Source organism: Canis lupus, chromosome X, assembly GCF_003254725.2.
Source record: "Canis lupus dingo isolate Sandy chromosome X, ASM325472v2, whole genome shotgun sequence".
Lineage (NCBI taxonomy): Eukaryota > Metazoa > Chordata > Mammalia > Carnivora > Canidae > Canis > Canis lupus.
In genome coordinates, this window is record NC_064281.1 from 118,102,344 (window position 1) to 118,128,520 (window position 26,177).

Here is a 26,177-nt window from a genome sequence, read left to right on the forward strand (position 1 = left end):
GGTGTGTGCCAAGTGATGAGCAAGGTGACTGGAGGAGCCGAGGGAGAAGGACCAGCAGACTCTGTGCTGAGCGCAGAGCCCAATGTAGAGGCTGGATCTCACGACCCTGAGATCATGACCTGAGCCGAAATCAAGAGTCCGATGCTTCACCAACTGGGCCACCCAGGCACCTCGCTAATGTTACCTTAGATCACAGAAGCAAGGATTAGATGAGAAAGACTGCACCTATGTAAAGGTACAGATGTCGTTATGTGTGCATATGTGTGCAGACAGGAAAAAGAACAGGGAGAAATGCACACGAATGTCACAATGGTTGTATTCTGGAGGGTGCTCTTCTTTTCATCCTCACCATTTTCCATGCCTTCTACATTTTATCCAGTGAGCATATATGACTCTGATAATGGGGTGAAGAGACAGTAGGTAGATGAAGTATAAAACCAAACCACAAAAACAGCAAAGGAAAATGAATATTTATTCAATCTCCAGATTGGGAAAGGTTTCCATATTTAATAGGAAAACAAAATCACGCAGGTCAAGAGTAATTTGTTTGATTCTTTTAAAAAGTAAAACACACAGCCAAAATTTAAAGACAAAGTCACATGACTAGAAATAAAAATGCCCAAGGATTTTCTAGAGAGAACAATGATCAAGGTCACTGATAAGCAAAGAGTTAGAATGTCAAACAGGATACCACTTTCGCCCATCATCATTATGGGTGGTGGCTTTTTGGTTTTATGGTTTTTGTTATTTGTATGCTTTTTTGCTTTATTTTTCATTTTCCTGCCCTAAAGTAGCAGGAGAGTGGGGAGAGGGGCCAAACAGAGATTTTGACAATTGGGCACCGAGAGACCAGCTTAAGGGAGTAGTTTGAAATACATGAAAACATTTTATTCCAAAAGTCGTTCGTTAGCGTCATGTACAATACTGCAAATTTGGAAATAAGCAGGATTTTCAGTCACTGAAAGAAGGTTAAGTTAATCATGATAAAGCTACGCATGCAAAAAAAAAATTACCTCCAGCATAAAGCATCTTTGCAGAAATTTATAGTAACCACCTATCATAGTTAGTGAGAAAAGGAAGGATGTAGAACTGTGAGATAAAACATGGGATGATCATAGCAATGTAAATAATTCATACCCCAAAGAAGGCAAGATATTAAGTGACCATCTGGGGGCAAAGTACTGATGCACTTCCTTCCCTTTTACCACGTTTCTGTTTGCCCATCTCTCTGCAATTAACACATTAACTCTGTGCTCAGAAAAAGATACCTTTATTCCAAAGTGGCCACGGGACTCTTTAGCGATGTTCCTGTTCGTTTCGTGCCTCGACGCACTGTCGGGTCACAGACCGCCAGCCTATTGGAGGTGCTGGGCATGGAGAATGATCGTGAATGGGACGGGGATGGGGAGGGGACAGTCTAGGGCGGGCAGGGGGGTAGGGATCGGCAAAGGAGAGTCAGGGACCAGCGCGCACGCTGGTCGGCCAAGGAAAGGGGCTTGGTGGAGCCAGGGAAGACTCTGACTGCTCAGCGAAGGTCGGTGTGGACCCCGTAATAGGCACTGGCGGTGTTCGCAGAGGGCGGGGTCTAAGAGGGACTTCAGGAAGACACGTGGATTCTTCAGGAGCCAGGGAGGAAAGAGGGAGGGCGGTAAGCTGTGTGGGAAGGAGGTAAGAGGGCTGGTGATGGAGATGGCACTAGCTGGGGGGCGGGGGCCGAGGGTCGGAGGGCGCTCCAGGCGCTGCGCTTCGACCCGACAGCCCTGGCGGGCCTGTGCACAGGTCTCTGCACGAGTCTTTGCCACCACGGGGCGGAGAACCAGCCTCTCCCCGGGGGGAACCTGCCAACAGCCAGGTGGACCCGGCTCATGTTCCGAGTTAGTCTAGGGCTGCTCCGTTCCGCTTTCTGCCACGATGGAAAGGTTCTAGATCCATGCTCTGCACCCACCATGTTAAAGCTGATGAGCACTTGACACAGGGCAAGCCTCACGGAGATTCTGCTTTGGAATCATTTGTTGCATTTCAATTCATTGACATTAGTCACGTACATCTAGCAGCCACTGGACAGCACACACCTAGGGGCAGTGATTCTCAAAGTGTGGTCTTTGGGGGAGCGGCGGGTGTTTGCAGGAAACGCACGTTCTCAGGCCCCACTCCCGCCGCGGGCCACGGAAGCTTCATAGGTGGGGCCCTGCACGCTGGATTTCAGCAAGTCTTCACGTGGCTCTGATGTACCCTCGCGTTTGTGAGCCACTGACACAGGGCCCTCAAAATTTCCGGGCTCGCTGGTTCTGGTTTCAACTAAACTGGATGCCAAAACCCTTGCTCAAGTGAAATGAGGCTTTCTACAAATGAGGTGACTGGAGGGCTGTCAAGAAAAGCTGTCCAGCTCAGCAGGAGGAAAAAGACTATGCAAAGCAACAGAGACATGGTAACTTAAGGCCAAGTCAGGACAAGGAACATGGTCAGCGCTGAGTCTGAAAAGCAGAAAGTGGTTGTTCATCCCGATGTGTGTGGGAGACGTGCAAAAGAAAACAAAATGCGGCTCCATGTTGGGTTCAGTGTCCATACCAGAAAACATCCATCACCCATGAGATGATTTGGAAGAGCAAGCCACTGAACAAGAAATACAGCCTTTGCTCCTAACAGGAGAGATCTGTAAAGGGGGGCCAAGAGAAACTAAAAGCTAAGGAAGGAGAGCTCTAGCACTCTGACACTGTGTCCTCTTGGAGAAGAGACAAGATAGACATGCTTCCAGTACAGACAGATCGGCACACAAAAGCGCCCCATGCAGACCCGGCCCCAGATCTATCTGTCACTTCCCTCTTCTGGTGCAGTGCAGCTTACAGCTTCTGCAGGAGCAGCACTGGGAGACTTTTGATACTAAAACTTTGCTTCAAGAAGTAGAGCAAGAAAAGATGATGGAGGGTACACACTGCAGCCAACAGGAGCCACAAATGGATGTGAAAGAAAAGCCTGTGTTAAAACTCATCATTATAACTGTGCAGTCGGAGATAAAGCTAAATACACGGAAAATATGTCATGAGGAATTTACAGGCCAGATTGTAAAAATCTTAGCGGAAGTGATGAGAGCGATAAAGAGGATGAAGGAGGAGAAATAAAAGGCCCAGGGAACCCATCTACAAATAAAGCTGAGACTTCCAGAAGAAAGATGAGCCTCGGGATCAGGAGAGATGAATAGGGCCCTTCACTCTTCAACCAGAATCTGCTGCTGCGAGGACACTAAGTCACTTAATCACTTTGAAGATCGCTGTGTTACCATATATACCTCTTGTTGTGGGCTAATTATTAAAAACACTGTCTGAAATTACTGATGTGGAGTCCTCTTTCACTATAATATCTTGCCTTTTTTGTTACAATTTAATACACTTAAACAATCTAATTTGCTGCAGTTTGTTTCACAAGCATTTACCTTTAAACACTGAAGTTCTTGTAAAGGAGAAGTACTAGAAATTACTTTGATACAGGGCTGGGTAAGATGTTTATTTAGAATGTGGCTGACTCATCTGATGACTACTGATCACTGATCAGCTTCCATGTGTTAGAAATATGAGTTGTGACTATCCTGTCCTTTTGAAAATGCTGTAGGCCAAGCTGATGATAATTACCACCTGCCTTTCTGGTTACTTTATTACTTAGGGAATACAGAACTTTATTCTGGAGGAATAGAAGAAATTACCTTATTTTATACTAAATGAAGTTTTCACAATTCTCGAAATAATTTAGAATTTGGTAAAATGAGTGTCGTCTTTAATCAGCAATTAAAAGTAGAATATTTCCTGCATCCTGGATAAGTGGATACCTGCAACCAACCATTCCCGAAGAAAGAGATCACTAACAGTTCATGGATACAGTTTCGGGTTTAAACATTTTCCACTGTGAATAAACAGTGCCTTTCAACTGGTGATCTTTGCAGTCAAGGGTTATATAACTTGCTAACAAAGTATTATTTGGGCCAGAAGTCTCTGAACATTTCTAACTGAATTTCTCATATATCTCATCCCTCTAGATTGCTGGGCATTGTTTATTATTTGACATATAAACTCCACATTAATCACTTCATGCATATTTTAGCTTTGGATTTTGAAACTTTGCCATCTCACTAATGAAAACTGAAGACAAGACTTTAAGACCTTAGCATCTAGCATTATTATTTAACTTCACATTTTACAAAGAAACCTGAAACGTTGACATAATTTTTGAATATATTGGGCTAGATTATTAAATTATGAACAAAAGAACCAGGGACTTAGTGTTACATCTAAGGTGACATACGATAACTTTGAACAATGCACTAAATTCCAGAGATAATTACAGCATTTCTTGAGTATGGTATTGTGTTTGGTTATTATGGTCCTGATGGCTAAAAGCATGACAATTTTCATTTGCTCACTTTACATTTATCCACTCAGTAAATAAACTGTGATTGTCCAAAAAAGGAAAGAATGGTTCAGCATAGCCATGGTCAGTTTGATTACCAAGCAGAAATTAATAAAGACTCAAATAAATAAAAAATCAAGAGGTTGGGCTATTACATATTCTTAGGCCAAACTGTTGACACATGCTTTGATTGCCTAGCCCTCGGGTTGCTTCCAATATTATGGGTAATCACCAAATAACCACCTCTAACTCTTGCTCTCCCCGGCTGGAAGGGAGTACATTATATATGCCCTCCTCAGTGGTTGGCGAGAAAAATGGCATCAAATGCTCGGAGGAGGTCTTTGCCCTGGGAGTCATTATACATGTTGTGGTCCTGCAGAGGGTCAGAATCAACAAAATACAGTTCCCCTGCATGCACGTCAGAAAAGTTAGCCAGAAATTCATGGGGACTGAAGCCAACCCACACAGTGTACCTATAGTCTATCGTGCGTATGGAATAGCCCATGACCTTTATATCTTTTAAGCTCGGCTTGTCAGAATTCCACTGAGGAGAGTCTGCAGGCCGGGGGTACTGGCTATAGGCAATAGACTCACGGGGATTACCACGAAGGTGCGGGTCTCCTTCCACGTCCTCGACTTGAAAATGCTTCATAAGGTTCTGGCCTTCTCGGCACAGCTCAACGTGAAATGAGGGAACAGGACAGCGAGGTGGAACATGCAGTCCTGCGAGTCCTGCGAGCGTGGGGGAGAGAGAGAGAAGTTCCACGAGGTCCGTGACTTGCCGGCCTGAAAGAGGAAGTGATGTGGCTGAATGGACTGCTTTACAGAAGCCTGCACAGCTCACAGGATGAAGAAGGGAGCACATCTGGGTTCCTGGGTTGTCTTTTGTTCTTGTGCATTTATCTTTGGCCCAAGAGAGTCTAGGAACACGACCAACTCAGCACCTCACCGAACAGAAGGATGCAAAACAAAAGTGCCCAATGGCCAGGTGGCACTTTTAAAAACTATGGGAATTCTGGAATCATTGATTCAGGCAAGGATCACCAATGGAAGCTTGGATTTTTACCACTGGGTAAAAATCCGTTGAGGGACAGGATATTCAGACTCAGTAGTCCCCCACCCACAGATCACGCCCTTCTGGATGTCAGCACACCCCCTTTAGGTTGTGGCACAATATCAACAACCTCACATTTACCACCTTCACTGTTCTGGGGCATCCGGTTCAGGAGCATGGAAAACATCTACATCGTTGTGCAGCCATCCCCACCATCCAGGTCCAGAACATTCTCACCTTCCTGCACTATAACCCACCCTCATTAAACACTCCCCTTCCGTCTCCTTCTCATCTCTGCCAGCCCCCAGCACCCTCCGTCCTACTTTCTGTCTCTGTGAATTTGACTCCTCGAGAGACCTCATCTAAGTGGGACCACCCGCTATTTGTCCTTTTAGGACTGCTTCTTTCACTGAGCACAATGTCCTCAAGGGTCACCCAGGCTGTGGCCAGCATCAGAAGGTCCTGCCTTTTCTAAGGCTGAGTAACACTCCACTATATTGGGAGACCACATCTAGTTTCTCCGCTCAGCCGGCAACAGACACTTGGGTGGATCCCACCTCCTGGCTACTACAAATAATGCTATGACCATGCCCGTGCAGGTCTCTGTTCGAATACCTATGTTAATTCTTTGGGGCATCTACATAGGAGCAGAATGGCCAAGTCACACGGTAATTTTAATGATTAACCTTCTGAGGAACCACTGAACCACCGTCCACAGGGGCTACACCATTTTTCCTCCCTGCTAGCAGAGGAGGGGTCCAATTTTTCTGCACCAGGCCAGTGCTGCAGGTTTCTATTTATTTGGATAAATAAATGGGTATGAAATGACATCTCATGGTGGTTGATCCATCTTTAAAGTCTCAATCCTATGTTTTATACTGATTCCTGTTAACACTGATCTGAGTTCTGGGCCCTCATTCTGGCCTTTCTGGATCTTGAAGATCCTGCTTGATATGGCCCAGTTTCATTTCCTATACATTTGATTAGTAAGTAAAAGAAAAAGGAAAAAAAGTAAGGAAGCTTAAGAAAGATACTTTTAAGATGGTGAGACTTGGCTGACCTGACCGCCTTAATCGGGTGACCAAATGCGGCACCGCGGATGATGGTCAAAGCCCCTAAGAAGCATCCCCACCGTGACACGATGGGAGCACACCATCTGACAGGTAGTGCACACATCAAAAACAGTGACCCTGAATCCAGTCATGGGGAAGCCATGAGATATATCCATACTGTCAGGTCCTGCCCAAGACAACTACCCAGTATGCTTGTAAAAAGATAAGTTCAGGAAGAAACAGGGGCCCAGATCACGCAAGATCCTGTCAGCCATCAGGACTCTCACTCAGTGAGACAGGAGTGTAGGAGGCTCCAGAGCAGGGCTGTGACACCACCTGACTCAGACTTTAAGGGGATCACTTAGGTTATTGTGAGAAGGATGAACTCCAGGGGGCCATGGGCAGAAGCAGGAAGACCTCGGGAAGCAGGTGCAGAACCCCAGCAGGAGATGTGGTGGGGTGGTCCAAGGTGGCTGCATGAGGCAGTGACAAGCAGTGTGGCTGGACTGAATGGAGAGCGACAGGCTTGCTGACAGACCTTGTACACATGGGGGATGGGAGACAAGCAGGGGTCAGGAGGGTACAGTTTTCTGGCCATTCCCTGAGAGAGGAAGGATGGTGAGAGGCTGTTGCTGAAAGGCCAGAGGCTTAGCTTGAGCATGCCGAACTGGCCGAGGGCAACGGGCTATTGGAAATCCAAAGTTCAGGGAAGAGACGGGGGCTAGAGACAAAACTGGGGAATAAACTGGGAACAGTGCAGGGAAATGAATTTATGACTTGCTGAACACCACTCCCACAAAGTTTCAGAAAACATTCTCAACCTGGCAGATTTCTCCAAGCAAACAAAGGGCTATAGTCATGCCTTAAAATGGTATAAGCTTTTACCCAATGACCTGAAAGGAGACAGAGCACATGGCACACAAAAATCATGTTGAGAAAATAAAATTAGGCCGCATGGAGGAAACTTGGAAAGATCCAATAAAGTCAGGATGATGGGCCAGAACCAAAAAATATAATAATAATCAACAGGAATCAATATAAAGGGCAATCAATATAAAGGGCAAGGTTGGGATCCCTGGGTGGCGCAGCGGTTTAGCGCCTGCCTTTGGCTCAGGGTGTGATCCTGGAGACCCGGGATCGAATCCCACATCGGGCTCCCAGTGCATGGAGTCTGCTTCTCCCTCTGCCTGTGTCTCTGCCTCTCTCTCTCTCTGTGTGACTATCATAAATAAATAAAAATTTAAAAAAAAGAAACATCATTTAAAAAAAAAAGGGCAAGGTTTATTTTTTTTATTTTTTTTAAAGGGTAAGGTTTAGATGTTAAATGGATTTAGATGGATTGACTGCAGAAGTCCAGAGAGGGGGCAATCTGATTTTGCTGAGTTTGTGGGAAAAGGTCTCAAAAAAAAAGCAAAAGTAGCCTGAAGTACACAACTCATCTCTGCATGGAACACATCACCTTGGGGAAACAACTCACAAAGAACCTACACAGGTCACCACATGAGGCAGTAAGGGGTATCTTGTTCCAGGGCCCTTTCTGGAAATGTTTTCTCACATGGGAGCTTTTTGGAAGGAGAGACCAGGACAAGCATGGGCCTATTGCTACCACAAAGGAATGGCTGCAGGCCTGGTGGGGGTTCAGCCTAGAGAAGACGGGCGTCAGCGTCGTTTTCGAGGCTGGGATGGACCTGCGTGCCAAAGTCACAGTGAACTTGACCTTCATTGTTGGGGAGGCCGGAAGCAGAGTCACCTGGCTCTGACTTTATGGATCTAGTGGCTCACCAGACTCCGAGCTGCCAGGATGGCAAATGTCTCCCTCACAGAGGGCTGAGTCCCTGCCAGGAGCATGTAGGGAGTGGAGTGGCGCTTCTCTGTCAGGGGGCAGTCCCCACTCCGGCACGGTCTGCCCCCCTTCTCCGAGCTTCGGAGCACACAGCTGTCACTGCCCCTCATCCTGGGGGTGTCGCCCACTCCTTCATCCCTCCCCATCCTCTGGGCTCCTCGCAGACAGGGGGCATGCTTGCTGGCTCTGGCCCTGCCACTCCTCCCTGACCCCCAGGTACTCAGGAATGCCGATGCTGGACAGGAAGGGAAGATGGGCCAGGCCAGCCCCGGGGCCATGACCTGGGAAGGTGGTTCACAGGTAAAGTAGAAGCAGTTTACTATTAGGCAATAGTGCTCCGGCAGTATTTTATACCTGGCTCCATCAATTCCTGGACAGAACTGAAAGGGTCGATGTAAGGGAAAAGCTTCTCGCCTGCCTCTGGAAGTGGAGCTGTCCTCCCGGGAACATAGAACATCAAGGGCACACGCGTCGTGATGTCAAAATTGCTGTATTTGGCCCATTCTCCATGTTCACCCAGTGCCCATCCTGGTTTGGGAAAAGCACAGGGTAACAGAAAACAATGATATCACAGCTTGTTCACTTTAGATCACATTACATTCCCTGCTGTAAAACCCAGAGGAAGTTGGGGCGCCTGGGTGGCTCAGTCAGTTAGGCATCTGCCTTCAGCTCAGATCATGATCCCAGGTCCCAGGATCAAGCCCCACATCGGGCTCCCAGCTCTGCGGGGAGCCTGCTTCTCCCTCTGCTTCTGCCTCTCCCCTCTGCTCATGCTTCCTCGCTTGCTCTCTCCCTCTGTCTAAAATGAATAAATAAAATCTTTAAAAAAAACAGAGGAAACAAAATCTCAATCATATAGAAGAAATTCCTCTGTAAGTACCAGAAAAAGGGCAATTCCCCTAAATACTGCTTTATTTGAAGTCAGTTATTTGTCTCGAATGAAGAAACCTCTAAAAGGAAAAACAAAAAACATACTGAATTTCCAAACAGAACTATCTTCTTTTAGCAAGCAACTTATGCTCATACCCAGCTTGGGCTCCAAGGGACCAGGGACCCCTTGCAGACGTGCCAACCCCTACTGAAAGGCGCTCGTGGAGATGGCACCAGCCAGCACCATCACTGCCTTGTCTCGTGTTGCCCTCTCTGGACACAAGTCCCACAGGTGCTGGTTTCCACTTGAGGGTGTGTGCCACCAAATAATAGCCATGACACTGTCACGATCATGCACATTTTGGAAAGGCAAGAATGTCTTGTTCAATTTTTAAAATATACCACAGACCAAAAGAATATACCTTGATTCCAGATCCTTAACCTTGATGAAAAACATAACCGTCATAACCCTGATTGAAAACCTTCCTTACAAAAGACAGCTTGAACACTCCATGCTGAAAATTCCTAATGTTGCATTGGAGCACCCTTTTTGATAGAAACTTAAAAGCCAGAGACTGCACATTGAGTATTTCCAGGTTACAAAATAAGCAAAGCTACATCAAGCTACCATGTGTGGATCTGAGAAGGCTTTCATGGTTTGGAGGTAGTCTCAGAAGGGCCATCTGGGAAGGGTCATTTGTAAGCACTGCAGCTGCCTTAGAGCAGAGAGCTCTGAGTGGGCCTTGCCTTCTGCATGGGTGCAGTGAATTGTGTTAACACTGGAAGAGGAAACTGGGCCCTGACAAGAGGGGTCAGGAATGGATGGCAAACCATTAGGGAGACAGTGAGACATTATGACACCGGCGTATATAACAAAATAACGTGGGTCTTTTACAATGCTTAAGGTAGGCCTGTGAGAAATCACACGGAGAACTGTCCGTGACGTTAAGCAAACTAGTGAACAAAACTTTTATTTATTTATTTATTTATTTATTTAATTTATTTATTTATTTATTTATTTGTTTGTTTGTTTGTTTATTTATTTATTATTTTAAAAATTTTATTTATCCACGAGAAACACAGAGAGATGCAGAAAGAGAGGCAGAGACACAAGCAGAGGGAGAAGCAGGTTCCATGCAGGGAGCCTGACATGGGACTCAATCCCGGGTCTCCAGGATCACGCCCTGGGCTGAAGGCGGCGCTAAACCACTGAAAACCACCTGGGCTGCCAGACAAAACTGTTTATAAGCACAATCGATCCTGCCTTGTTCCAGGACTATACATTACATGTCCGCGCGCGCGCACACACACACAGACACACACACACACACACACCCCACAGCTACCTGTATATACAACCAAAGGCTGGCAAATGGACCCCAGACCTGTCAGCACCAGTTAGCCCCGCGCAGGTGGGATAAAAGGGCAGGGTGCTCTGGCCCTATGTTATATGCCCCAGATGCTTTTGTCTTTTTACGGTGACTGTAAAGATCTACTGTTGTCCCATTGCATAGTTTACGACATTAAAGAACTGTTTTCCTGTTTCTCAGTCTGATAGTGGCAGTATGGTTATACTTTAAAAGACCTACATTTTTTAGAGAGAATGTTCAGAAACCTGAACCACCTGGGATTGGCTTCAAAATAATATGGGGGGGTAGGGAGGGATAAGGATGAGACCAGACCATTGGGAGTGGGTGGTTGTTTATTCTCTATTCTTGAGCATGTTAAAAGTGTTCAAATAAAGAAGAGTTTTTTAAAAATAGTTTCAATTTTTGGAAGAAGTGGGAATCTGCCACAAAACAGACAAAGCATCATGAGCCCCAGGCTCTTGGGGAAGAGTATTGGGACTGGGGGTGGAGGAGTGAAATCAGGTCTGAGGGCCTTGTTGGGCCCTGCCAGGATTATTCTGGATCCTCCTAAGAAGAACTAAAAGTCCTCCAAATCTCTGGATTAGAAGCATGGGTTAAGGGGATCCCTGGGTGGCTCAACACCTTAGCGCCTGCCTTCGGCCCGGGGCGTGATCCTGGAGTCCCACATCGGGCTTCCTGCATGGAGCCTCCTTCTTCCTCTGCCTGTGTCTCTGCCTCTGTGTGTGTGTGTGTCCCTCATGCATAAATAAATAAAATATTTAAAAAATATATTTAAAAAATTTAAAAAAAGAAGCATGGGTTAAAAGGGCTTCCACCCAAGAGGGTTCCTGCTAAATTCACCAAGAAAAAACGGTTGGTTGTTATGAGGTCCCCATCCAAGCATCCACAATGCTCCTTGGACCCAAAAGAGGCCTGCCTCTTTGGAGAGAGCTCCTGGGACTAACAAGACCATCATAAAAGCACCCCAAGACCCCAGACTTGGGGCACTGCTGATTCCCAAAAGAGAACACACCTGTGTTGAAGGCAATGTAGAAAAGCACTCTTCATGGAGAAGTCCAGATGCGCCAAGTGGCACCAGGGCACGAAAAATGCTTACCGTGATCTGAGGCAAACACAATGATGGTGCTGTTGGCCAGCTGGAGATCATCCAAAGCACTCAAAAGGTGGCCAACCTGCGTATCCAAATATGAAATGGAGGCAAAGTAGCTCTGGCGGATTTTTCGCTGCACATGAAAGGAGAAGGCGAGTGAGTGCAACCTGAACTGCGGTGGCACATGCAGAGGAGTGTAACTTGAACCACAGTGGCACATACAGAGGAGTGTCACCTGGGCACTCCTCCACTGATGCCCTTGACCCTCTCAGCCAAAACACAGAGCACATTTACCCGCCATCTGTGTCCCTGTGCCTGCACGCTGCTGGTGATATCCAGGGTCCACAGCAAATCCAAAAGGAATATTCTTTTCTAGGCAAATCCTATTTCACTTAAGGGCACAGGTCATGGCAGATGGATGGGCCACTTACCTTCCCTTTCTGTCTCTTTCACCTACTCTTATGGGTCCCAGGAGATGACCATATAAACTGAAACATATCCCCCAGTCACTCCAAACTCTGCTGAGGGCAGTGCCAAGGACCCCACAAAGCTCTGTTCACTCCCAAAGGACCAGAAGCTGGAGGGCTTAAGATAAGAGAAATCCACCATCTCCCAGTTCCCGAAGCCAGAGGCTGAGATCCAAGGTTCGGCAGGGCCTTGCTCTCTCCTGGGGCTCTGAGGAAGGGGCTTGCCACTGGGGACCTCTGCTGGCACCTGGTGGCCTCGGCTGTCCTGAGCTTGTGGCCTACCACCATGCTCTCTCCCTCCATCCCCACACGGCCTTCTTCCTGCATCCCTTCTCTTACAAGGACACCCGTTGTACCACTCCAGTATGACCTCAACTCATGACATCAGCAATGACCCTAGTTCCAAACAAGGTCCCATTCTGAGGTACTGGGGGTCAGGACTTGGGGTTTTCAAGGAACACAAGTGAGCCATGGGTGTGGGTCTTTCTTCTGACTACTCTTTAACCCAGGGGGACAGCAACTGCTTATCCTCGACTGAGGCTGTCAGGTGAGGCTCATATGTAACAAACTCCCAGCAGGCAGAAGATGAACAGTGGAGGATAAGAGAGCAGCACACCCTGCATGGTCTCTAAACCCCAGAAAGAGTTCCGGAGCAGCCAGGCTAAGCCCTGATGTAAAAAGCCACCATCGTTTCTGGGCTGACTCTCCTCTCAGCCTCATTCACAAATATCAAAGAAAACCAGGAACCTCCCCCCAACCCCCACCAAGGGTGAGAAACAAGGGAGCTGCCAAGCTACCAGACCAACCCCAGCTTCCGCTATGTGCCCAGCCCATCTAATCAGCTGGACCCACTGGCTTCTGTGTCACCACCAGAGGGAGAGCAGTCAGCAGTTCACCTGTTCTCCCCTTGTGGCAAAGATAAAAATGCCCGTTTAATCTTCTAGAAGGATTACGATGAACTCTGGCCTACTTCTACTTTCTGGTAGAGGTCTTCAGTCTCTAACTTGGGGAACTTTGGTCTCTCTGTTGACCAAATACACCTGTCAGGGTGACTGTGTCCTATTCAAGGGTATGCCCGACTTCCTGTGATGGTCCCTGGAGATAAGGTAAGAAGCAGACGTCGTCCTCGACCTCAATGAGCCACTCATCCAGTGAGGGCACAGGCATGGAGACAAGTAAACACACGCTATTGATGGGACCCAGGGATGACATAGGAGAATGAGTCCTCAGAGTCAGGCTAGGGAAATCAGGGAAGTCTTCACAGATGAGGTGGCATTTGAAAAAAGGTGCTGGCAGTCAGACAGCGGGGGTGAGATGCTCTAAACAGTGCCTGCACGTAGACTGGTATGGAGTCACCAAAGACTCGGGCATACCTGGGATCAAATGGCAGGGCCAAGAGGTGGATGAGAACACTGAAAAGGCACATCAGGGCCACATAATACAGACCTGATGAGGCCACTCAAGGAGTGGAGGTCCCCAGCTGGAAGCCAGGGGAGGCGCTGAGGCTACTCAAGGCAAGGTGATGAGATCTGGGCTGCACGTAAGAATCTGACAATGGCCCAGAGTACCTGCCAGGGCTCACAATGAATGGCACTAGATCAGCACTGCACTCATAGGAGGAGCTCGACAGACACTTGTTGAATGAACAAATCAAACCCACACCCCCACCTTTCAGTGGTCCTGAAAGGTGTGCTAATGGAGCAAGAGGGCAGTAGGGACCCAAGAGGAATGTAGGGAGATCAAGGAGTGTGGGCAGTGGAGGGAGCTGGCAGGGAAGGAGATGAGGACCCCAAGGGTGACTCTAGATTTCTCGTTCAGCTGGTGGCACCATTCAATGGCATGGGGAGCACCAAGAGAGGAGGGGGAGGGGGAAGAAGGAGAAAAGGAGGAAAAGTGGGAGGAAGGAGAAAAGGGCCTGCAAAGCAGAGGTCTCCATGGGCATCAGCCTGGCAATGACCCTCACAGGCAAGTAGATAGACATGTCTGCAATCAGGAGCAAGGCTGGGACAGGAGGGGTAGTTCCAGGAGTTATCTACAGCGGGGCTCAGGGCTTGGCTGGGGACGAGGGGCAGAAAGGTCAGAATGGGGACCTAGGGGCTGACCCTGGGGAGCAGCACCCTCTAACTAGACACAGAAAGAGGGGTGTGCCATGCGGAGGGGGCCCGAGTGGAGGACACGTCCAGGAGGAGCAGCACTGGGCAACAGTGAGAAAGTGGCAGGGACTTTGGGAAGGTCAGGACCCACAAGGATGAGTTTTATTTGCCAAAGAGGACAGTGCTGACCTAGGTGAGGGAGCTGAGTGGGCTGAGGGGGGCAGAAGGCTGGGCAGAGGCGGATGAGGAACGAATGCCCACTGAGGCCACATTTCACTCCTTCTTCCTTGCGGGGCTTGTGAGGGCATGGTACCATCTGCTGAGAGATGGTGAAGAGGGGTGTGAGGGGCCGGAGGGGAGCGGCAGGGGTTCAGAGCAGTCACACAGGTAAGAGAGCCCACATGGATGGGTTGCTGTGCTGGAGGCCAGGCCTAGAAGTGTTTCTCCACCTCGTGGCTGCAGGCCTTTACTCCAGCAGCCTCAGGACCTGGGCTTGAGAGCAGAGTGGGGGCTAGACCATCCTGTGGTCAGGACGCTGCAGGTGGGGCGAGGATCAGTACACATGTGTGCCGAGGGCCTGGTGAGAACAGTAAGCCACCTACTCAGGAGCAGAGTGCAGAGGGGACCCAGAGTCAGGGGGTAAGGAGAGGTCTACCCTCACAGTCCTCAGGAGGCGTGTTGGGGACCATGTACATGAAGTGAAAGGGTGGTGAGAAGAGACTGTGGTCAGGGTGGTGACCGAGGAGGAGCCAGCCTGGGAGGTGAGTGGGCCCCGAGTGTAGGCCCTGAGGTCACTGGCTCCCATGGAGTAGAGCAAGGGGCTGGAGGCTGAAGAGGGCAGAACTGAGAGACTCAAGAGCACAGGAAAACATGACCTGGACAGAGACACCCAAAGTTGTAAGGGAGCAGTGAGCAGAGCTCAAGTTTATGGTGACTGTAGGGGCAGCACACAGGCACAGTGGGGAGATCCTCGGGGCTCTGTGCGGGATGATGAGGGCCTCTGAGGGAGCCTAGCACTATCCTAGGTGCTTCCACAGGTTTGCTGCGCTCCTCACTGGAAACCTCTCTCCATCTCATTCCCGTTTCACAGATGAGGAAGCTGAGGCTCAGAGAGGTAAAGGGATTGGCCAGAGGTTGTGCAGCTGGCATGGGGCAGAACGGGAATCCGAACCCAGGCTGCTTAGAATGGACAAGACCAACCACGAGGCTCTGGCATTACATGTTTCTAGGGGTGAATTCGGACTCCCCTTGGCACCAACTGTATGACCTGGGGCAAGTCACCACCCCTCCCTGCCTTTAGTTTTCTCACCTGGATGACAGGGAGGACACGTACCTCACTCCGTTTCCAGGGGCTGCAAAGGAGATGGCACACAGAAAATCCTAAGCACCCTTCCCGGGACACAGTCCATTTTAAAGGGATATTTTAAGTGACTGTCACTAACAAGGCATCCGGGTGTAGCCTCGGAGATGCCATTCGAGCCACCTTGTTCTCAGAACCCCTGCTATGAGAAGTCAGGGACAGAGCGACGTGATGAAGCCACCCCTTTCCAGACTCTTACCACCATGGGAACCTTGGGAGTCCAACAGATACGAGGGGCCACCCCCTTACCAGCAGCTGCCCCAACAGCTTTCAATAGCAAGACATGCCTGTGTATTTTGTTCTGTTTTGAACTTTACCCTATGGCAGTATTTTCAAGTTCTGTGTGCATCAGAATTGCCAGGGGTGCTTTTGCGAATTCAAGTTCTCAGGCCCCACTTCCAGCTCCCAATTCCCTAAGTCTGAGTGGGGCCAGGACTCTGCACTTCCAACAAGCCCTCACGGGGATTCAGAGGCAAGTGGTCCAGGAAGCGCCCTTTAAAAACACTGCCCTCTATCTTCCATTGCTGCCTACTAGAATATTCGCAATAGTAACATATTAATAACATAATATTTCATAGTATGCAGGGCTGCATGTAGAATACTCTGCAAAGAGCATTGGTTGGCATGTTTCCTGTACTCCGGGGAGAAGGTGAGTGATGAGTCAGCTGAGGATTCTCTATGGCTACTACACCTCCGCATGATGGCAAGGGGACATCAGATGTCACAGCTGGATGGCACTGGCCACAATGGTGCCCCAGCTCCCTGTGTGTCAAGGCCCTAATCACCAAGCCACCACCCAAGAGTGACGGGTACCTGTGTAGGCTTCCCCACAGAAGGGTCATGCAAGTGCCAGCAAACCAAAATTCTGAGCTGCAGAGGAGCCTGCCCATCCCCCTATAGCTGCTGAACTGTCACATGAATTAATCAGCATTCCCCACGACTTCGCGATGGGCTGTCCAGGCCTCCTCTCTACCCCAGTGCCCACATCCAGTGATCACCAAATCTCCAGATGCCCTCCTTCATAAGTAGAGACACGGATTGGGAGGCTGTATCCAACCAGCACCTCCCATATCCTGAATTCCTCCAGACCACCCCCTGCACCAGCCCCTCCCAAGACACCTAGTGCAGAGAAGATTCTTAGTACAACACGATGGGTGGAGTGGTGTCTACTGAGAAAAGTGGTGTCACCAATGACATCATGCCATAAGTGCCCAGGATTTCCCCAACATATATCCTTGGTACCTGAAAATCCACAGGAATTGGGCCATAGGGCACACTCAGGTTCAAGGCCTGGACGTCCTCTCGCTGCCTGATGTCCATCCAGGGGTTGTAGGCCACGGGAGGGAGGCCAGCAGGGACCTCGGGGTCAGGAGCCAGGGTGATGTTCTCCAAGGGATACAGCTTTTGAAATTCCTTGGGGGAAAAGCACATAAAGACACCAGGTTGTCATTCTTCCGGCAAAGGCACAAGGCTGGGACTGTACAGATCTTTCTGTCTTTTCTCTAAGCCTGTGATGCGTTTACACAGTGGCTCACGAGCACTCCCCAGGTACTTTCCCCCATCTGAAGGTCAGGCCTAAGGTCACTCTCATAAGATACCAATGGGAATGAAATCATGCCACTTGTTTCCTATAAACCAAGCAGCAGCAGCTCTCCTTTTTCATCCAGATCAATCTCCTATTCCTGTCCCCGCTTTCTACCTCTCCTCCAGCTGGAAAAGGAAGGGTGGAAGGGTGTTTCCTGTTCCCAAAACCTCCCTCAGGTCTGGCAACTCCCCAAGAATGCTCACAGACCTCGGCACAGTCATACCCATGGCCACTAAATGCAATCAGCAAGGGGAAGAGCCACGTGGATGAAGTCCAGGGAAAATCAGACACAAGCTTCCAGAATCTTCTCCTGGTGAAGTCACACAGGATGTGCTTAATTCCTCCAGCGATGACTTGTGCGACAACGCGTGTGAAACCCTGTTGCCATGGAAGCTCATTAAAGCCTCGGCACCCAGGCTGTTTCCTGGGGCTGCTCACCCAGGCACCCTCTGCCTGCACCAACCAAACCTGCAGACTCCAGGCAGGAGAGCAGGGCTGTATGTAAACAGTTTGGACACACTGAGCCGCTCATCACTGTGGAAGCACAGTGAACTCTCCCAAGATCCAGGTTCCCAGAGGCCAGCCCAAGGCCAACCTCGGAAGCAGGCCTTGCTAAGGAGAGCAGCCAGGCCTGCTGGGTTAACTCCTGTCCACACAAGAACAGCAGTGAGTCACACTCCATCAAAGGGGAATAGATCTGGCCAGGAAGGCGAGATCCCCTGGGCCAATCAAAGCATCAGAGTGTGCCTTTTGCTCTCTACTCCAGTCACAAATGAGGGGCAGTCTTTACAAAGTCAAAAGAATGGGCTGCTCAGGCCCAGGGAAAACATCACAGGGAAAAACTGAAAAAGATTTTTTAAAAAGAGGAGACTACTTGCTCTAAATGATGGACATGCAAGCACAGCATTCAAGGTTCCAACAAACAATGCAGTGCCTTGAGTTTAAGGAGTCTGATGTGCCAGGCTCATGGGGAGTGCCAATTCTCAAAGAGGGCTTCATGTTCCTTGGAACTGTGCCCCGAAGACAGTCCCTTACTGCAGCCATCAGCAGCCAGCTCTGACTCACTTCTCCATGTTAATGTCACCATCCAACCCAACGTGTGCTCCCAGTGGGGAGGTAGAAAGCCAACGCTTTCTGACAAGATTCTTATGTGCCCTAAGTCTACTTCCTAGCCTTGACCTCTGAATCCCATCTTCACACCTTTAAGTACAGTAGTGCCATCAGGCATCCCTGGTGACCAGGTGACAGGATGTGGCCACACGACACCAACCCCTCCTCTGACAAATGACACAGCCGTCATAGCTGTGGGCAATCAGCCCTCAGGCAGCTCCTCACCTTGGGGTATCTAAAGGGGATGTGTGGCTTATGATACCCAACAGCCAGGAAGAAAGGACGGGTTGATGTTTTTGTCTTTTCCAACAAGCGTATGGCTTGCTCAGTGCTCTGTTTGTCAGGCAAGGTGCCCTCTGGCACATCCGCTATGTCCACAGGGCAAAGCAGGTTGGCATGAAGTTCTCCGTCTGGCCCCCTACACGTCTTTCAAGACAAAACATAGAAAGTCAGCTCTTTAAAGGCAAGAAATCGAAGTCATGAAGGTTACACACACAGTGAATTTAGCATTCACAGCAGCAGCCTTCTATTTCCTTGTCCTGTTGACTGGTCGGGCACACACCAAATAGAACTAAAGCAGAGAAGCGTTTCCTCTTTTCCAGGCAGGGGCCAAAAAACCACCAGCTCTTAGTTTCTTGCTGCTAATCCTTTGTCTCAAGGTCATAATTAATTAAAGGAAACCCACGCAAACTAATGATCAAAACAGATCTGTCTCCAGCTCAATAATAAAAAAGAAGCCAATTAAAAAATGGGCAAAGGACTTGAATAGACATTTCTCCAGACAAGACAGATATAAGGGCCAACAAGCACATGTAAAGATGTTTCGTGTCACTGTTCATCATAGAAATGCCAATCAAAACCACAGTGAGGTTTTGCTTCACACACTTTAGGATGGCTACAATTTTTAAAACTGACAATGACAGGTGTTGTGAAGATGGGAAGAAATCGGAACCATCATACGTGGCCGCTGCGGATGGAAATGGTGCAGTTGCTACGGGAAACACTCTGGCAGTTCCTCAAACAGTTAAACATGCTGTTATTACATAACCCAGCAATCTCAGAGCTAAGCAGACACCAAGAAAAATTAAAATCTAAGTCTACCGAACTCATGCTCTCACTCTCTCGCTCTCAAATAAATAAAATATTTTAAGAAAGAAAGTAATGAAGTTCTGATACATGCTACAATGTGAATGAACCTCAAAAACATTACGAATGAAGCCAAACGGAGGGTCATACACCGTACGATTCCATTTACATGAAATGTCCAGAATAGGCAAATCCATACAGCAAGAGTATAGATCAGTGGTGTCAGAGGCTGGCAAGGGCACTTTCTGGAGTGATGGAAATGGTCTTAAATTGATTTTGTCAATGGCTGTGCACAACTCTGAATATACTAAAAATTATGGAATTGTACACATTAAAAGGGTGACCTTTATGGTATATAAACTATATCTCAAAACATTTTTTTAACAAAAGGAAAAAAATCTTTGATTTCAAAAACTAAGGCTTATGAGTGACAAGGTCCCACTCAACTGGATAAGGTGACAATCCATGGAATTTCCAGATCCTCAACTATGTCAGGCACAGGATGGAACCTACTGCTTCACTGCCCAAAGTGGTCAGGTTGCCCACAAGGCCAAAGTCAGTTGTGACCATGCTGTCAGCCTCAAAAAGATGCAAGGGCAGTAGCAGCTACTGCTCCATCTCAAAAAGGAGGGTTTTTTCATCAGCCAGCCTTGGCCACCAAGCCCTCAGGCAGGACAGCCCAGCACCTGCCACACAGGTCCTGCTCGCCCTCTAGGTACACAGGATCTCCAGCATTCACAGGGGTCTGGGACTGTCAGACCTGCTGCTTTGAGGACAACTGTGGGGGATGAAGACAGAAGCCAGCATTTGTAAGTGAAGTCACTAAAAACTAGCAAGAAGGTTTCAGGGAATGAAAGCATTGAGACAGGGCTTTCCAATTGCATTCTGGTGGTGCCCAAGCCATAAGCCAGAGGCCAGAGCCCTCAGCTCTTGCTGTATTCTGAAATGGAAAGGTGTCAAGAATTTAGAATACTCCTCTCCACCCCACCAATCACCCCCACCACCCTGCCTACATGTGTGCTCCTCTCCACTTGCTCCAAAATCTCCAAGGAGAATGGCCTAGCTCAGTTTTCCAACTGCTTTTCTGACTGTTTCAAATGTGAGGTTTAGTTTCATTTCTACATTAGAGGTTCCTCTGAAACAAGACTGAAGTTCCCTGTAGACTCCTTTATTTTCCATGATGCTCTAGAATTTTAAAACCCCCATCATGGGATCCCTGGGTGGCGCAGCGGTTTGGCGCCTGCCTTTGGCCCAGGGCGCGATCCTGGAGATCCGGGATCGAATCCCACGTCAGGCTCCCGGTGCATGGAGCCTGCTTCTCCCTCTGCTTGTGTCTCTGCCTCTCTCTCTCTCTCACTGTGTGCCTATCATGAATAAATAAAAATTAAAAAAAAACCAACCCCATCAAAGGTCTCAGCACCTGATCAAATACATTAGGCTTGAGCCAGGCAGACAGATGTATGCATGCCTCTCTCCTAATGTGGGCCAAGGCTCCTGGAGGACAGGTCACTCTTCTCCTTTCTGGGTCTTGGTATCCCCTATAACCTTCAGCAGAGAGCATCATCCAGAGAGATTAAGCACCCAGGAGCCATTACATGAGTCTTACACACTAGAGCATAAGGTTCTAGAATAAGGCATACCCACCAGCTTCTAAAATGAAGCCGCCTCTCCCAATGGATCTAATGTTAAAGCTCCCAACACCTGTCTCTGTCAAGTCATGATCACAGACAAAACCCACAAAATTCACTGTACAACCGACTCGAAAGAATACGTGGTATATACACAGTTAACCTTTATTTGCTTGACAGGAAAAAAGCAGTTCTTCTTCAGAACAGTACCTTTTTCACATCCTTACCTTGGTGTTCTCATACTTTTCAGAGGAGGGATGATAAGGTGGAATAGACCAGCTATATGGAGAATCATCACTATAATTGGAAGATATTCCTTAAGGGGGGAAAAAAGAAAGTCATTAAATATAATCTGAAGAAGGACCCTTCAATGCCCTCCCCGCTCCAAAATAAAACTTTGTGAATGACAACAGAAGTATTACTTTCCTTCTTTGGGACTTGTTTCCTCATCTATACAATCAGGAGCTTAGGCAGATGATGAGAAATCCCCCTGAAAGCCAACTCTCTAGGTTTCTATTTGGGTACTAAGCATCTGACCTAGCCCTTAAGCCCTGGTAATTAACTCTAGGCTCTGAGCAAGGCGCTCACAAAGCAGGGTGGGGGGCAGGGGGAATCAGCCAGGCCATACAGCAATGCAGCCCTGCAGAGCCCTCGATGGGGCCTCTCTGCCACCCTACAAAGAGGAGCAGAGGCAGCAGCACCACCATGGGCCAGGTGGTGAAGGGGAGGCCCAGGGAAGGTGGGTGCCTTGACTGGTTCCAACCACATAGATGAGTGAGCCGGCACCCAAGCCCATGCCTTGGGACCCCAGGTTCAGTGCTCACTCATGAAGCAGAAACCCACCCCTAAGCTCAGCAGTCTACAGTCTATTTAGGAAAAGAAAAGAACAGTGAGACTATGGAAGGATAGCCAGTTGTCTAGAGAGCAGAAGAGCCGTGCAAGTGGGGGAGCCACAGAGGTGATGGGTCAAGGGAGGGGGGCAGTGAGGGCTGTGAGGAGTCAGTGAGGCTTGTGCGAGATCTGAGGGGAGGTGTAACCTAGGGGGATGAGAGAGTAGGAGCAGAGAGGGTAGAGTAGGTAGAACCACAGGAGAAAGCATCACCAGCATCATGACCATTGGGGCTCCAACAGGAAGCACGAGACCAGGCAGGACTGGAGGGACAGGGGACAGTGGGTGGAAGGCCTATCAACGCAGTAAGCACAGGGGAAAGGGCACCAGAGGTGGACAGGCCTGGGTTCAAATCTCAGCACTGCCCCGTATGACCCACGTAGCCTTGGGCAAGCTACATGACTCCCATAGGCCTCAAGTTCCTCCTCAGGAGATGATGATGATGATGTTGATAATGATAATGATGATAAAAACCCACCTTGCTTGCTGCCAAGGAGAGCAAGCAAGGTGGGTTTACAGGAGTGGCCAGATGGGAACTGGCTCGTACCTGGCAATCAATTGGTGGTGGCTGTTGTCTCTCCTGAACAGGTCCCTGCCTCACACACAAGGTCTTGAGAACAAAGACCCAGTTGAAAAACGTGTTTGCACAAGGACTGCAGGCAAAGATCTTGTTCCCTCGCTAAAACCAAAGCAGCTATGACTCATTTTCCAGAGAAGGAACGTGAGGCTCAGAGAGGAAGAATGGCTTACCCAAGGTCAACTGCATAGCTAGGAAGTGGCAGAGCTAGGACTGGAACCCGGGAGCCCGGATCCCTGGTGCCAGTGTCCGTTAGTCCCCTCTACCTGCAGAGATGTTCATCCCAGCAGCATGTGTGACGGCGGGGGGTGGGGGGGGGACCTGAAATCAACTTGGGACCAAAGTATAGCGTATCTGTGTGTGAGACTACTGTGCTGCTGGGAAAAATGTCTTTGCACAAGGGGGAGCCATATGGGGAAATGTCTGTTTAAAACATTCACGACATAAGATTGTCTATACCGGAAAATCTCAAATCAGCCAGCTAATATGCCTGGAAGAAGGGGACATCAAAATTCAGCCCCCCTAGGTGTGATGCAATTACAAGAAATTCATACCCTTTAGTTTAAACTTTGCTTTTTTCCCCAGCTTTTTGTCAAATAATCATGCCTTACTTCAGTAATTTTTAGGTTTTTAAATTTGGCATTCTCGTTTTGGCAGTGTTGGAAGTCAGCACTAGTGGCCCCTGGCACCCTTCAGGCCTTGAGCACTGGCTCACACTCCGCATGCTGACCTAACTCACAGACAGTGAGCAGCTGCCTGTTTATTGGAATAATCCCCACAGCCACCCTGGCCTCATTTTACTGATAAGGATCCTGGGGCACAGATGGCCAGGTGCAAGCTGGACTCGAACCCAACACAGCCACCTCCCCAGCCAGCGCCGTCCTTCTGCCTAAAAAGCCAAAGGAACCAAACAGCACCATGACTAGTTGCCAAAAGAAGAAAGTCCTCCTACCCTTTGTCACTTTTGGTGAGAACATGAAGCTAAGGTGAGAAATAGTATTTTGTACAAAAAACAGCAGTGCCTAATGAGGTGTCCACCCAGCCCAAAAAGGCCTCTGCAAAGACAGCCCAATCCCCCAGAGAGGAATTCCAGCCCTTGGGCACAAAACACAAAAGACCCCAGATTTTGGACAGCAAACAGTACCAGGATGAAAGACTTTTCCAACCGACATGGTCACGTAGCCATTCTCCTTGAAGTATTGGGGGAGGGTAGAGAAGTTTCCAGCATGTACCCTCCAGTAGGAATTGAAGTCATACAGGCGGGTGGTGTCTGGTCTCCTCCCAGTGAGGAAGGACACACGGCTCGGGGCGCACACTGCTTGCTGTTAGGAAGCAGAAGCAGAAAGAAACATCCTCAGAGGCAAATACAGTCTGGATGCTAAAAGGTAACCAGGCAACCTCAAGAGTCCTCAGCAAAACAGCTTGGCAGCTGAGTCATGCAGATCTCAAAGCCAACAAGTGGGATTTCGGCCTCACCCAGCCGCCAGGAAAAAGTCTTCCCACAAAGAGGCATGAAAGCACTCGGGCCCTCAAACCAGCAGACGCTTGTGTCCTGTGTGGTGGTGTCTCACAGATGCACAGTGCAGGCAAGGGTCTTGAGGGCAGCCCTGGGAGGGGGCCCAGGGAGGAGGGCCACCATGGCAAGCTGCATGCTGCTTACCTGAGGTCAATTAGCAGACCTGAGAGTGGCATTCTGTAACACTCCTCCCCTCTCAGGCAATCCCCTTTGGGGCAGAACCATCCTGAGCATGTTAGAGCCAAGGGACAACCTGTGCAGAGCTTAAAGGCACAAGCTTGTTTGCCTTCACACAACCAGGTTTTCCCTACCGCCATTTTCCAGACTATGCTTCCCTCTAATAAAGAGATGCCAGGCACAATCTGTGCCATCTAACCATAGCTGAAAGGACCCCATCCCCCAACGCACGGCACAAGGTACACAGCCACACCTAGAGGTCCCCAGACATACCTGGGCAAAGGCATTCTGGAAGAGGAGGCTGTGGGATGCCAGCTGGTCGATGTTTGGGGACCTTACAAGCTTGTCCCCATAACAGCCCAGGGAGGGGCGCAGGTCATCAACGATGATCAGAAGGACATTCAAAGGAGCTGTACAGGAGGGAGGAGCTTCAGTGAGATCACCTGCAGTGACAAAGAACTTCCCCCACCCATGTTGGTGCTAGGGTACTGAGTGGCCCTAGTCTGGCCCCTGCACCCTGGACAGCCCAGCCAACCAAGCCAGAGAGTGAGAGACTAAGGGCTCTGTGCCTCAGGGAGAGTGAGAGTGATGCACAGAAGAAGCCCCAGTCCTGGGTGGCAGAATTAAGCTCTGGGTATGACCTCAAGCCTGGATGAGGGAGGGAGGGAAGGAGAGAAGAAAGGAAAGAAGAATTTAGAGAGGGACAGAAGGATGGACGGGGGAGGAAAGAAAGGATAGTGAGAGGGAGGAAAGGAAGGATGGATGTTAGAAGGAATAGTAGGTGGGACAGAGACGGGAAGTTAAGGACGACTGCAGGCACAGAAGAAGGTAGAGCCCGCAATCTGAGCGCGGGGCCAGGGCTATACCTGTGGTCAAGTTGCTGGGCGCCGCAGACTCAGCGGAGGCGCAGACGGAGGACAGGACCAGGCCAAAGCAAAGCAGGCACCATCCGCCCGGCGGCATTTCTTCCCCGGCGAGGCCACTCCGGGGCGATGGTGACAGGCGGCGGCCGATGGGCCGGCCGCGGGCCCCGCGTCGCCGTCGCCCTCTGCGCGAAGCGGCCGCGGCCGGCCCTAATGGCCGGAGCACCGCGGCCGGAATGCTAGTGCGCCTGCGTGCCTCGTGCCTGCCCCGCCCCAGGGGCGGGGCCTCCTGGCTCGCGAGGCCCCGTCGCGTGACCCGGCCACTGCGGGCGGGGCAGCGGGGCCGCGGGGCGAGCGCTGAGCAGCGCGGCGCTGCTGACCCGCCAGGCTCGAAAACGGGTTGGGGGGCGACTCCCTTGCAGCGGAGCTGCCCTGAGAATCTTTCCAGCAGTTTCCAAAGATTTGCGATGCAACCAGTCCTTAACCAGCAGTTTTCTGCCTCTTTGCCTTTGCTCGTTTTATGCCTTACACCTGGAAGCCTTTCCCTTCCCTCGTCTCACCATTAAAGTCACATTTCCTTGCAGACCAGCCCAAATGCCATTCTCCTTCAATGCAGCCCTTCCTTCATCTAAAAGGACCCGCCTTTCATGCATTTGTTCAGATACCTATACCAAGCCCCTGTTGGTGGCTCCGGAATTCTAAGCCCCTGCCCTGGTGGAGCTTGCAGACAATAAATAACCGAATAAAGAATGGCAGTGGGCTGGCACGGTCTGGACAAAAATAAGGCAAGGTGGAGTTGCTTGTTATTGTCTGTAGGGTGGTCAGGCAAAGCCTCACTAGTAAAGTGACATTTGAAGGAAAATTTGAAGGAGGTGAGGGATCAAGCAGCTAGGCTGTCTGCAAGAAGGATGCTCCAGGCAGAGGGAGCAACCACGGAGGAGAAGCACGCGTGACAGTGCGAGAGGACAGCACAGCCGCTGGCTGGTTGGCAGAGAACTGGAGATGGGCGGCAAGGTATAGGAGACGGAGTTGTGAGGGCCCCAACCTCCTCCATAGCAAGAATCCTTCACAGTCTGCCTGGGGCTGATGGTTGAGAAGGACAGCACAGTCCCTCTTGCTCCCAGTCTCTGACCCACCCCCACCTCCCAC

General features: G+C 49.5%; 1 protein-coding gene across 2 annotated transcripts; it reads right to left on the minus strand.

Moving 5' to 3' along the window:
- Window positions 1-453: 453 nt before the first annotated feature.
- On the minus strand, window positions 454-25,263 carry IDS (iduronate 2-sulfatase). 2 transcript variants are annotated; one of them, XM_025460807.3, is made up of 9 exons: window positions 25,032-25,263; window positions 24,439-24,575; window positions 23,617-23,794; window positions 21,234-21,322; window positions 18,518-18,718; window positions 16,840-17,010; window positions 11,684-11,810; window positions 8,702-8,875; window positions 454-5,130 (listed from the first exon to the last, which is right to left on the minus strand). In XM_025460807.3, exons 1-9 carry the CDS (start codon window positions 25,126-25,128, stop codon window positions 4,694-4,696), a joined length of 1,611 nt encoding a protein of 536 aa, XP_025316592.1. In that variant the 5' UTR covers window positions 25,129-25,263; the 3' UTR covers window positions 454-4,693. The 2 variants fall into 2 exon arrangements, with proteins under 2 accessions (XP_025316592.1, XP_025316591.1); XM_025460806.3 differs by having other exon boundaries at window positions 454-5,184.
- Between the last annotated feature and the right edge of the window lie 914 nt (window positions 25,264-26,177).

Coding starts and splice junctions, on each gene's coding strand:
- IDS (XM_025460806.3), bottom strand. CDS start 25,128: ATGCCGCCGGGCGGATGGTGCCTGCTTTGCTTTGGCCTGGTCCTGTCC. Junction 21,323..23,616: donor TGGAAAAGTCTTTCATCCTG/GTACTGTTTGCT, acceptor TCCCCCCTTAAG/GAATATCTTCCAATTATAGT. Junction 8,876..11,683: donor TGTGTTTGCCTCAGATCACG/GTAAGCATTTTT, acceptor TTCCCAAACCAG/GATGGGCACTGGGTGAACAT.